The 14,029-nt window shown below is 32.7% G+C and overlaps 1 protein-coding gene across 1 annotated transcript; it reads right to left on the bottom strand.

Moving 5' to 3' along the window:
* Positions 1 to 4,065: 4,065 nt before the first annotated feature.
* Positions 4,066 to 7,161, bottom strand: LOC148629931 (uncharacterized). The gene is made up of 5 exons (XM_088564787.1): positions 6,704 to 7,161; positions 5,437 to 5,607; positions 5,017 to 5,112; positions 4,475 to 4,559; positions 4,066 to 4,201 (listed from the first exon to the last, which is right to left on the bottom strand). Exons 1-5 carry the CDS (start codon positions 7,095 to 7,097, stop codon positions 4,138 to 4,140), a joined length of 810 nt encoding a protein of 269 aa, XP_088420913.1. The 5' UTR covers positions 7,098 to 7,161; the 3' UTR covers positions 4,066 to 4,137.
* Between the last annotated feature and the right edge of the window lie 6,868 nt (positions 7,162 to 14,029).

A 14,029-nucleotide genomic window follows, 5' to 3' on the forward strand; every position in this document is an offset into this window, starting at 1 on the left:
CATTTTGGATATTGGTTTCCACAGACTCTTTACACCAGTTTGTGTGACAAGTCAAGATGAAGAAAAACGATCATTTTTTCCACTACCGTTTGTCAACAAAGGTATAGATGCAATTAATTTGGCTAACATCCTCCATCACAAGGACGATGATTGTGCTTTACCATCTATGTACTGGATTCCTAAACTCCACAAGAATCCATACAAACAACGTTTCATAGCTGGATCTGCAAAATGTACCACCAAACCTCTCTCAAAACTTTTAACTTCTATACTCACAACTGTCAAAGAGGGTCAGAAGTCCTACCACACCACTTGTTACTCCCGTAGTGGTATTAATTCAATCTGGATCCTGAAAAATTCGAAAGAAACAATTAGGTCACGACTATTATCTGAATATAATAGCATTAAAACCGATGATTTTTCAACACTGTATATTTCTATTCCCCCTACTCAGTTAAAATCCCGACTACGAAACATTATACATCGTTGTTTTTTCCAAAAAAAGATGGTACGCCTATATACAAATATATAGTTCTTTGATACATGATGTCGATTGATGGTCTTCTTCCTTTCATACGAAAACCTGTTGCACTTCATTACATTCGCACTAATCTTTATTCTAAACCCCTAACTCTACTACACTCCCTTTGCAAAACAAGTATTGACAGTCCTGTTTCTGATCCTACCTCACCATTATACAGACTTGTTGCCATCATTTTGGATATTGGTTTCCACAGTCTATCTAAGCCAATTTGTGTAAAAGGTCAGGATAAAGAAAAAACGATCATTTCTTCCACAAACGTCTGTCAACAAAGTATAGATGCAATAAATTTGGCTACAATCTTCCATCACAAAAACGAAACCAACAAGTTTCCCTATAATTGAAGGACAAATCTATACAAGTTATTTTATATTTCCTATACTTCACCAATATATTTCAAATATTTTCAATTTATAAAAGACTATTGCACTTCGGGATTACGGACTTCAAGGCTAAACCACTTGAGTGTGCTTGCAAAATGTCTCCATTCAAATATGGTCCTTTGGTCGTGTCATTACGGGAGATGTAAACATCGTCAAAAACAAATCTCTCCGTAAAATCCTTTCTAAAGGTCCCAAGTACCGTGAACTACGCTCCATAAATTGAAATTATAACTTTAAAGTTCTTATGGATGTCTTGGAGAATTACGCAAGACAATTGTTAAAACAAGAACAAGAAGACATTGATTTTCTGTCAGAGTGGGTAAAGGCTGTTAGGTCTTAAATTTTGAAACATATGAAAGTTTTAAGTAGGTCAATGAGTTTTCAAAGATCCAGATGTAGCTAAAACATTGTCAACTATTCATGATAAATATGTTGTCGTATGAGCAGAAAAAGCCCGAAACAACATTGTTTTTTGTCTGCAAAACGAAATACATCCAATAATCATCATCAGATGTAGACGTAGAAAATAATAGTAATGACAAGACCTATACTACTATTAAACTCTTTAAAGAAGAGATAGTGGATAACCATAAATCTGTGCTTTTGATTTCTCTACAAAAGACGATGATTTTGATTAACCATCTATGTACTATATTCATAAACTCCATAAGATTCCATACAAACCACGCTACATATACATAGCTAAATCTGGAAAATGTATCAACAAAACTCTTTCAAAACTGTTAACCTCTACACACACAGCTCTCAAAGAGGGTCTCCAGTCCTACCACAACACCTGTTACTTCCGGAGTGGTATTAACTCAATGTGAATTCTAAAAAATTCGAAAGATTTTCTGGAAATCCTCAATTCCAGGTTATTATCAGAATACCATAGCATTAAAACCTATGATTTTTTCAACTTTTTTTACTTCTATTCCGCAAACTCCCGGCTCAAATACATGATACATCTTTGTTACTCCAAAAACGACGGTACACCTGGATACAAGTATATAGTTCTTGGTAGAGATTTCTCCATACTTTGTAAAAAATAACTCCAAGTCATCTGCTAAATATACGATAAATATATAAAGAAGATGTTTTAAAAATACACAAATTTATTTATGTGGTGGACGTATTTTTCAACAAACAGTCGACATTCCAATAGGAACAAATTGTGCTCCTCTACTTGTTGACCTTTTCCTTCACTCTTACGAGGATGACTTTATAGCTGATCTGATCCGAAAGAAAGAACTTCATTTAATTTAGCTAGATCCTTTAATCTCAGTTTCCGCTATATAGATATCGTCTGAATGTAGCTGAAATATTGCTGCTCGGACGTTAAACCCCAACAAACAAACAAACAAACAAGCTATAAACTATTAATAAACTATTGACCAAACTATAAGACAAACATAATGACTTTTCATTTCTATTGGTATACCTTGCTTTCAATTGGGCAAGAAACTGATTTGTTTAACCTGTCTTAGTTTTCCTTTCCTCTTTCGTCTACCCCGCACTTGACTTTTTATGAGGAACTTGGCTGGTGTTTCTAAAACAGCAGAGGAGTCTTACCATATCGGTGCACCTGGTTCACGCTCTCAGCTTTTAGTGGAGTCCGAGTTGCCCATTTACTTTTGTTACTTTGTATATATTATTTTGCTTATTTTTTTGTTGTATTTGTTTGTTTTCTATGCTTGGTCTTAGTCTCAAATTACATTCCTTTGATTTCCGTTAGAATCTCGCTTCCCTTGATTGGCCGTCCTTCCTTTGGATCAGACCAGCTATAAAATCAACCTCATAATGTGAAGGAATAGGTTACAGTTTGTTCCCATTGAAATGCCGACCATCACACCAGACAAATATGTTGTCGATAAAACAATTCAAGCATTTTATATGTGAAAGATGATTTGGTATCATTTTCTACAAAGTATGCGAAATCTCTACAAAATACCATCTTTCTGTATCTATGTGTATCGTCTTTCCTGAAGTAACAATAATATATACTGTTTTGGACTTTGGATTTTAACCGAGTGTTGGGAATAGATGTCAAAAAGGTTGAAAAATCACAGGTTTTAATGCTATTGTAATCTGGCAATAACCTTGAAACGAGTGTTTTTAGATTTGTCAGGATCCACATTGAATTTAAACCACAACAAAAGTAACAAGTGTTGTGGTAGGACTTGATACTTTCTTTGACAGCTGTTGGTGTAGATTGAGTTTTGAAATAGATTTGGTGGCACATTTTGCAGATCAAGCTATATAGCGTTGTTTTCATGGTTTGTTGTGGAGCTTAGGAATCAAGTACATATAGGCTAAATAACAATCATCGTCTTAAGTAAGGAAACAAAAAGGGTATATGTATTATACTATTTCTTCTTTGGAGAGTGTGTTTGCAGCATAGGTCTTATTACTGATTTAATTTTATCTACGTCTACCTCAGATAATAATTACTGGATGACGTGTGTTTTGCAGAAAAATTGAAATTGAAAATTATTGAAACTATAGGTGAAGTATAGAAATATGCAATAATGGGTATTGATTTGTCTCTGAAATACAGCAGAATTTTGTTCGTGACGTTTTTGTGATGAAGGATGAAAACCAAATTAATTGCATCTATACTTTGAAGAAATGACCATATTTTTCTTCACATTTGATCTTAACGAAACTGTGCAAACCATTATTCAAAATGATGGAAACACATTATTTTGTGTATATTTCGTGTTGTAAAGTGAGATGTATAGAATAGAGTTTAGTTCGGAATCCGAGAAATTTTTGAAAACAAGGAGGCCGTCTATGGAGACGTCTTGCATCTTGGTGATGGTCATGACTCCTTATCCGCCTTGGATTTTTGTCAAATATAGTTACATGTATCACATTTACGTTTGTGTTATATTGACTTAAAAGAGAAACACTCATGCTTGTTTAAAGAAAGATAAGCACCAGTTACAAAAAGAATCAAAAGCTCTGATGAGATATAGCAGGGTTAATTATGACGTCTAGTAAAAAGCCTAGTTTACATTTATCTCATTCCAAATAGAAACCATCAAACCTTTCTTGATAAAAGAAAACCTGATACCGCAATTATATGAGTTGACATCAAGTCTTACAGAAAGAACAAAACCTTTAATTTAACTTTTGTTTTATACGTATGTTTTATAAAAGCGAATGAATCGTGTTAATATTAATGACTTAGTTTTGACAAGTCTTTCTTTCTTATTTTGATATCAGATTGCTTCCTATTGGTTCAACTTTACTCTTTGCATCAGATTGTTTAAACCTGAAAATTAAAATGGAAATATAAATTTTAGATGTTTAAATTCCTTAAAAGATAAAAATGAGAACGAAAATCAACGAAATACGAATTGCTCTGTTTCGTTTCGCTAACTTTCTTTATAAAAAATTAATAGTGAATAGAACAATAGATTATTGCTTATTTTCTTACATCTGTTAATGCAATTGTTTGAACTAAAATATTTCAGAATACGTTGAGCAACATATGTAGCCTATTTCAATTAAATTGAGAATAGTTTAATTGCAGCACACTTCTTACGCAAAAATATATCTAAGGCCAAGACAACATGCCAGCAAGAGAAGTAAAGAAACTGCTGCAATCGTTCCGATCATCCATGGTTTCACTGAAAATATCCAAAGAATCCATTCAGTGTTAAAGTTCATGGTCACGGTATAAATATAGTTTATTTAATATTGTATAATAGATTTGGTTTATTGTAAATCAGAAACATCATTAAACTACACTGTTTTGACTGTTTACAGAAATATCCCATGGCACAAAAGTTGCTACCCAATAAACTCTGAGATTCATTCTCGGGGCTACAATATTGCAGATTCATATTTTGGGAGAATTCATCGGTGCCGGATTTTACTTCCTATTTTAATATATTTTGGTTTCAGAGCATTGCTTGTATATTATGTTTTAACATTCTAATTATTTGGTTGAAAAGATGCTGATGAGAGGTAACGTCTTGAAACATGTGTACAGCATATCAAAATCGACAAAATGTATTCATTGATTGGAATTTTGTATTTTTATGACAATATTGAAAGAGGGTTAAACTTAATATGATACATTACGTTTCAAGTTGGAAGTTTTAACATTTCCGGTTATTGAAATGTTAGTACTACTGCTCGATGGTGATGCGGTCGTTTTTGTTGTCGACATTCTTCTCTCTAAGAAAGGGTTCAAACAATATTTCATTACAATATCAATAGTTAAACACATTAACATAAGAAACATGGTAGCTATTCGTACCGAAAAATTGTAATAGCTTTCGAGGCATTATTTATGATAGTTGCTGTTTGTAAGGTATATGCGACAACTTGCCTGAAGATTTTTTTATTTCCCCGAAAGATGATCTTACAAATTGGTTAACTTTATTGTTTTATCACAAAAATCATAAACCTTATAAAACTTACATATAAAAACTGAAAAAAACTATCAGTATCTTACCGTTTGAAAGCAGAGTTAAACTTTTAAGAGGAATGTTACTTTACTTTTCGATGAGTTATGTTTGATGTTTTCAGTTGTAGAACTGGTAGTATTGGTCGTAGGTGATACAGTTGTCTTTTTTGCGGACGTGATTCTCCCTGGAAGATTGGTTGACCAACCTACTGTAGACAAATGTCTTATTTTCGTTGCCGCAGCCGTTGAAGATGCCATCCTGACTAAACATTAAAATATAAAGTTAAGATGTTAAGAAACATGTTTTATTTGGTTTTGTTTGGGATATACACTATTAACAAAAAAATCCGTATATCGTCTTCCAAGTGAATAATTTATCACATCATTAATAGTTCCAGAAATTTCTGTCCTCGATATTTATCTTTTAAGACAAAGTGTATTGTATTTAAAGCATCCGTTTTAGATTTGTAAATTTGAAGTTAAGTACAAAAATACTACGCATATTAATGTTAATATAGTATATCAAAGTAAATCAATATAGAATACTAATATGTAATTTTGAATACTCTTGATGATACAAATCACGAAATCGTTTCAATAAAACAAGAACGGCAGCTTGGCCGTCTACTCAATATTTTTTGTAAACGGACTGAATATATACAAACCCTTTTTATGTTTATCACAAAGAGGAACATAAATTTTAACTATTGTACTTTTTACGTTCAGATGAAACCCTCTCATAGCTCGAGTGTGAACAAATGGTTAATATCAATAAAACGAATATTACTTGTACATTACTTAAATGAGGATAACTTTCTTTTTAATGGTGTATTGGGTCTAACGAAAAAAGAAGGTGGTTAGAGGGCAATGGAGAATATTTCATAGGGCACGGAAAATTTGAACTGGAATAAATTAGTCATATTCTGCTATAAAAGCAGTTTTACTTTGCCGTCGAATGTAAAATTCAATATTCTATAATAATAATTATTAATAATTATTAATTTTTTTGTTAGATGCAAAATTACGTTGGTTTCCAACATTCCGGTTTACAACCTGTTATTGTCATTTGATACACGAACATTCCTTTTGACTATTGCCTAAATTTTATCAATTCGATAATTTTGTAATTAGCCTTTATGCAAAATCAGTGTTAATTGGGTTGTGTAAATTAAGACCTGACATTGGGGATGGGACAATATCAAATGAAAAAAGTGAGATTATCCAATGGAAGAGCTTTACATAAAATGAATTAATATAACTTTTTTTTTATTTTGTATCTAACATTCCGCATTTATCAATTGTATATCCAAATCCTGATTACTGACAATACGTACATTAAACAAATAATATACAGCCTACCATTACAACATTTACCACCGAACCCATCTCTACAGAGACAGCCTCCCAACGTCTTGTTAAATTTTCCATTATTCATGCATATTCCACACACTTGTTCGTCAACCCCATTTCTTTGCCACCATTGTTTGGTTAAATTACAACCAACTAAACAAGAATCCAAACTTTTATATTGCACATCGCAGCAAATAATCCGTTGTCTTTGCCTAGTACCGGCACCACATGATGCAGAACAATTAGACCATTCCACCCAGCCTTTTACAACACATGTATTAGTTTTAGTGCATGAAGCACTAGCTTGAGCAAATATTTGAAGAAGAATTATAAATGAAAAGAAATTAAATATTGTTTCCTCCCTCGAAGTAAATGTTCCGGTGTGACTGAATTTTCCGCGCATTTTGTGTATGCAGTAACTGGTCACAAACCACCAAATTGTAAATCTCGAAAGTCAAAACCCTCGAAAGTTATGGTTACAAAACGTGTGATTTAACTAGAAAGCAATTTATTTTAAACATGACACTTTTCGTGACTTTTTGGTGTTAATCAAATAAACTTTTATCGATTTTAAATGACAATCTCGCATATGCAGTCCGTATCACGAGAAGAATTGAACAAATATTAATAAAGAATTTTTTCATTATATTTCATTTTCGGACAATGTAACGAAAACTGTAAGATGAAATTTTATCTAATAACATGTTTGATTTAGTATTCAGTCAGGAAGTATTGAACCCAACGGAAATAATAAAAACGCTAAAAACAAGAAACTGATGTTTTATCAAATTACAATATCACAAATAATTAATACCTACATAAAGGAAATGAAAATTTTACGTTTATAACCTGCCTACTTTCCTGATCAGTTAAATCCCACCTGAAAGAAAATGCCTTCATATGACATTTATTGAATTTGGTCGAAGATAATATATTACCTTAGCATTAACCTTTTTTATTACATTACATTTTTATTCATTAGTATTCTACTGACGATTCATATTTGGCAGTTTCCTTTCTTAAACAGTCTTAAAGGGATGGAAGTGAAAAATAATACAGTTTTAAGGTATTGATGTAGTATGCATAACATATGCTCACATTGATTTTTTTTCCAAAACAAGATATTATTATCTTATTGTTATTATCATTACAATTATCATTCTTCTTATCATTATTAAAAGTAAAACAAATAAATAAACAACATTTGTCAAACATGTGTACGTATTTTGTATAGCTCCAGTATATTGAATAATGCCAATATAGTAACTGCAAAAGCTGTAGAAACTTAATAAAGCTTTAAAATGAAATAATCATATTTTCATGGCACTCATGTAAAATGATCAGTACGTGTTTTTACTTTTTTACTATGTTATTCTGATACATTATAACGTTCTGATACAACCATCTTTATCGTATGGTAGTTATTTTGATGCATTTGCAATAAAATACCGGTATACAATACATCTATATAATTTATTCCTGTGAAGAATCTAGCTGAATTTTACACTTTAAAAACCAATTCCACTAACCGTGGGATGAGGGGTAGATCTGAATTTTCTTTTACATATTTATATTTATCAATCTTAATGTTCATACTATTACACTAAACTACGTTTGTGTTTTGAGTTTTAAAGTTTGTAAATTGTGTCTCCGAGATTGATTTAACCCCCTCGTCTATCGAGGGTTCGTTTATTCTATGATTTTTTTTATCTTTTTGGGGCATGAATTGTGGCCTTTCATTTTATAACTTATATTTAGTTGATATGATCATGGATTAGCTGATACTAGCATCCCTTTGACTTAAACAATTAAACAATGTATTCTTATGTGTTATGTACTGAGTTTAAACGAAATTAGATTGATAGTTATTAACGCGATTGCCACAACACGTGGAATTAGTATCAAACACCTTATTGGTCATGCTCTTAAATTTAAAGCCTATTTGTTAGAATTCTAGCGCGATACAAAAAGCCTGCGTAGTATCGGCAAGCTTTGGTATAACTCATGAGTAGTGATATGAAAACCCGATACGCAAGTGCTGAAGGGATGTTGCCACAGATGAAAGGAAAATTGACAATTCTGAATGAAAAATCATCACGTTTGTCGTAAAGTTCGGTCAATAGTTTTCCTTTACCATCGATTTCTAAGTGTAGGTCAAGATATGAGGCTGACCTCTCAGTGTCTGTAGTATCCGTTATATCAAGTTCTTTGGGGTAGATGCGATGTATGAAATCCATGAAATTAGGATTGTTTAAAGATTATACGTCATCTTTATAGCGGAAACTGAGATAAAAAGGATCTAGCTTAACGACATTCTTTCTTTCCGATCAGACCAGCTATAAACTCAGCCTCATAAGGGTGAAGGAATAGGTCAGCAATTAGAGAAGCACAATTTGTTCCCATTGGAATGCCGACCGTTTGTTGAAAAACCGTGTCCACCACACTGGACAAATATATAGTCGATCACAAATTCCAACATTTTAAAAAAAAAAACATCTTGTTCTGTATATTTGGAAGATGGTTTGGAATTATTTTTACAAAGTATAAAGAATCTCTACCAAGAACTATATATTTGTATATAGGTGTACCATCTTTTTCTGAGAAACAACGATGTATAACGTATAAGTCGGGATGTTAACTAAATATGGCGTATAGAAGTATACAGTGTTGAAAAATCATAGATTTTAATGCTATTGTATTCTGATAATAATCTTGAATTGAGAGTCTCCAGAAGATCTTTCACGATCAACATTGAAGTAATACCTATACGGGAATAACAACTGTTGTGGTAGGACTGGAGATCCTCTTTGACAGCTGTGAATATAGAAATTTTGAAAGAGGTTTGGTGGTACATTTTGCATGTCCAGCTATGTAACGTCGTAAAATTCTTGTAATACAAAAATGCAAGCAAAAGTCATCAAAATTTGCGTACAAGACAAGAATTGATGTGCAACATTTCGAATTACTGTCTGTAGTTAAACTTCATGCATTTTTGCAACCCATATCATATAGTTTATATCATAGTTTAGCGATTATTTCAAAGAAATGCCTCAAAAATGGTACAGAAAGACTTTTTTTTAAATAAAATGATACTCTGTATCGGGAATGTACATGATATACATTTTACAAAGTACATCCCAGAATTTGTATCATGATCATATCTTAGGTTCGCTTAACACCACTATCTATACAAAAGCATTTATCCTTTCAAAGGTACATGAAATATGTCAATTTTGACATTTTTAATCAAAAGATTTAAATATTCTCATAAAGTTCCTTTAGTATCTTTTTATATTCTATAACATCATGAATTCAACTTTTGTTTTATTTTTGCATGAATACAACTTTTGAATAATAACAAAAACCAACCCTCCAATTCATACTTTTGGAGTGTTGTCAATTAACATGAAACTGCTTTTCTTCTTTGCAATTTTCCGCAATAACCGAAAGAAAGAAAAACACTCCTTGACAGTTCCTCGTTGAGAATCATCACGGAAATTGTTTGCAAGCCATACTTTGTTTTGGTTTTCGTTGGTATACTTTTAAGGGGCAATTGCCACCATATACTCAAGTAACAGGTATTGGTACAATGTATCAATATTTAACAACTGCTTAAAAACCCTCATACACTATCACGAATTGAGCTAACGAACTGCGACCGAATTGAAAAAAAATAGAATAGATTCTTGTCAATTACCTGTCAGAAGAAGAGTTTGTTATAAACGAGCTAAAAACGAATATGTAACGAATAAAGCGCAAGAGAACGAACGAATTCTTAAACACAAAAGCGAGTATGGAACGAGCACCAACGTACTGGATACCTAATGCTAACGATCTAAACGAGTATTTAACGAATGGAACGAACCTGATAAATCTGGATGTGATTTTGAAAAAAACGAAATCGTATGAAAGGAAAGAAACAAAAAGACGGTACGAAAAAGTAACGGAAATTGCAGGATATCCAATGGTTGTCTCCTAAAGTCTCTAAAAACTAATGATTTATCTGTTATACGGAATTGTCGTACTGGTTTGCTGTCTTCCAATTTTAATATTTCTTTAATTAATGTAAATGATTTTGTGTAAAACCACAGTCTGTATACACGTCGATCCCCATTTGTAGAATTTTTTGTATTGCCAGATTGTGTAGTTGCATAATAAAAACTCTACTATCATTGTCTTGTTGACGATTGCAGGAGTTTTCATTGATTGATTCCTTGTATAATTGTTATAATTGTTAACAATTGTATAATTGTTAAACTTTTCCATATAAGACAGTCACATACATGTACGTTAGGATATAGATATGTTATCTTATAGCTAAAGTAAATAAGGCCGTCTCGAGTTCTTCAACAATACTTCGTGATGGTAGATACTACTTAGTCATGCATTATTCATCATAAAATATCGAATGTTAGTCGAATTAAACAGGCCTTACTAAAAAGGAGTCCATTTTGATTTAAAAAAGTATTATATTTCAACTTGGAGTTCATTATTAGAATAAATAATGATTATGGATAGACTTTTTCCACTTTCAGTCCCACCATATGTCAGTGTAAGTTTTACTGGTACATGTTACACATGATTTTCTGTTGTTCTGTTTTTCTATTCGTATAAATAAATATTTAAACTTATTTGCTCTTGAAAGCTCATTAACTTTCGTTCTTGCTCTCGATTATAAAAGAAATACTTAACATACGAAAAATATATTTAGTATAACGAGATTAGGTATGGTGTATATTTAAAAAAAACAACCCACCGGGATGAAAATATCAGCACGAGGCCACACTTCTTCAATGATCGACAATGAAACCCTTATACCACAGGACAGTCTGTAGCTGGCCCCAAAGCATCATTTTACAGAGGTACAGAGACAGAGTTGCCCCTATTTGCTCAAGTAACATAAACATAAAGGTTTGTGCATGTAAAAGACTTACTCTACAAGTGAAACCTGAACGAAAATAAAAGCCTCCTTCATCTCTACAAAGTGTTTTGATATCGGAATAAAAATACTGAAAGTAACCTGATTATTTTAAAATGAGTTTTGTGTTACAAAAATAGAAACAAATATTAAACGTGTTGAAAGCACGCTGTGAACCGGCTTATATTTCTGATAATGAGCACCCCGTGAAATCACAACGAATAGAAAGCGTTTTGACAACCTGCAAATCGATCACCGAACGTTGTCTGAACGTTTTTAGCAATTCTATGGCGTTCGTCGATAACTATTATGTTTGAACAATTGAACATTGTTGCTTATTTCTTTATTATATGACTTATTTTATTCACTTTTCATATGGCGAAAGAACAAAGGATTACGAAGAGTTACAAATACTTACTACTATAATATTGATCCTAAATTCATTGATTTAAAGTCGTGTTGAATATACTACTGTTGTCGTTATATACAATAGCAAAAGTTACTTAGTCTTTTAAAATTAAAATAAAAACACGATATTTTGGAAAGAGAGTTCCTGACAAAATATATTGGCTGAAGCTCTGATTACTTCCACATACCAATAATTTTGTCTTATTTAAAAAAAAAATAACGTTAGCTAGGCAAAGCTGCCCGAGTGGTCTAGGACACTGGATTGTGTGCAGGCATTGTTTCCATAGATGTTTCAGCGGTACGAGTTCGAAGCCCGCGGAGGGAACAACCAATCTAAGAAACTAACATCGTTGGACATTTTCATGATAGATAGATAGATAGATAGATAGATAGATAGAGACAGAGAAAGCAGTGACTAAAAATGAGATATAACTTTTGAGATTTTATAGTAACAACGACTTCATTAAGTACAATAAGTGTTGGATCTTGTCAAAGAGCAATCAAGGGAACGAAGATTCTAGCGGAAATCAAATATATCAAAGGAAAAAAGACAGATATGAAAACAGACACATAAAAAAAGCAACATACAATAACCACAATAAAACGTACAAAGCAACAAAAGTAAATGAGCGACTCGGACTCCACTAAACTTGGAGGATGGACCGGATGCACCGGTAGAGTAAGCGTCCTCTACTTTTCTAGAAACACCCGTCGAGTTGCTCATAAAATGTCAAATCCTGGGTAGATGAAAGAGGAAGGGATAACTATGACACGTTGAACAAATCAGTTTTTATGGTTCAGATGGAAACACCGTAACGATCCAAGAATTCATGATCACTTCTGTAGTGATGACTTCAATCTTGTGGCGACATAGCTCTGTTCAAGAAGCCTAATTGTAAGAAGTCTAGCGCGGTACAAACAGTAGTTATGGAAAGCTCTGGTAAGAAATGAGTTGTGATATGAAATCTCCTAACGCATGTGGTAAAGCCACAGATGTAAGGAAAGTTGACAATACGGAGTGAAAATTCATTGCGTTTGTCGTTTAGTTTGGTCAAAAATTTTCCGTTTCCACTTATCTTTTAGTTTAGGTCAAGATATGAGGCTGACTTCGCAGTGTCTGTAGTATCCTTTATTTGAAGTTCTTTGGGATAGATGCGATGTATCAAATCCCCGAAACTAGGATTGTTATCTATATAGAGGTAACTTTGAGCAAAGGATATGGCTAAACGACGGCCCTTCCTTTGGATCAGATCTGTTATGAAGTCAGCCTCATAATAGTGAAGGAATAGGTCAGCGAGTGGAAGAGCACAATTGGAGTGCAGACAACGAATAACAACGATGTAGAATGTTTTGGAGTCGAAAGTTTAACTGAGTATTGGGAATATAACTATAAAGAGGTAAAATATCATAGGTTTTAATGCTATTGTACTCTGATAATAATCTTGAATTGGGGTTTTCCAGAAGATCTTTCGAATTTCAAGGATTCACATGGACTTAATACCACTATTGGTACATGAAGGAGAACCAGTTATGTAGCATTGTTCGTATGTATTTTTTGTGGAGTTTAGAAATCAACGGTAGATCACAGTCACCGTTTTTGGTGAGCAGAGATATATGGTTTTCAACTATCTCTTCTTTGGAGAGAGTGGTAGTAGTATAAGTCTTGTCACTGCAAATATTTTCTATTACTTCTTTTGATGATAAACATAGGATATAATGTTTTATTTGTAGACAATTTTGAGCTTTTGTCTACCAGTACAACAACGTGTTTGTTATTTTCCTTCTTACAAAATGTCCTTTGTTTTTGCAAAATACCCCTTAGACTATTGAGAACGACTACTCCAAAATTGTCAAAAAAGCTATTTTTACCTTTACCCCATTCATTTACTCAAGGAACAACAAACAGAAACCCCTTTACATAAAAAGAAAGAAAACAAACCTCAAAGAATGTTCATATCTTTTACAAAGATTTTCAAGGACCATGAAACAGGGATTTTTGTGTGTGTCTT

The sequence above is a fragment of the Perna viridis genome, chromosome 1 (assembly GCF_037379345.1).
Source record: "Perna viridis isolate PV_CMFRI_1.1 ecotype Kerala chromosome 1, ASM3737934v1, whole genome shotgun sequence".
Taxonomy (NCBI): Eukaryota; Metazoa; Mollusca; class Bivalvia; order Mytilida; family Mytilidae; genus Perna; species Perna viridis.

What these genes read in the sequence shown, in the direction of transcription:
- LOC148629931 (XM_088564787.1), bottom strand. Translation starts at nt 7,097, where the DNA reads ATGCGCGGAAAATTCAGTCACACCGGAACATTTACTTCGAGGGAGGAA. An exon ending in CGGTGGTAAATGTTGTAATG is followed by an intron (nt 5,608 to 6,703) that starts GTAGGCTGTATA and finishes TTTAATGTTTAG; the next exon opens with TCAGGATGGCATCTTCAACG. An exon ending in GGCCTTAGATATATTTTTGC is followed by an intron (nt 4,202 to 4,474) that starts GTAAGAAGTGTG and finishes TTTAATTTTCAG; the next exon opens with GTTTAAACAATCTGATGCAA.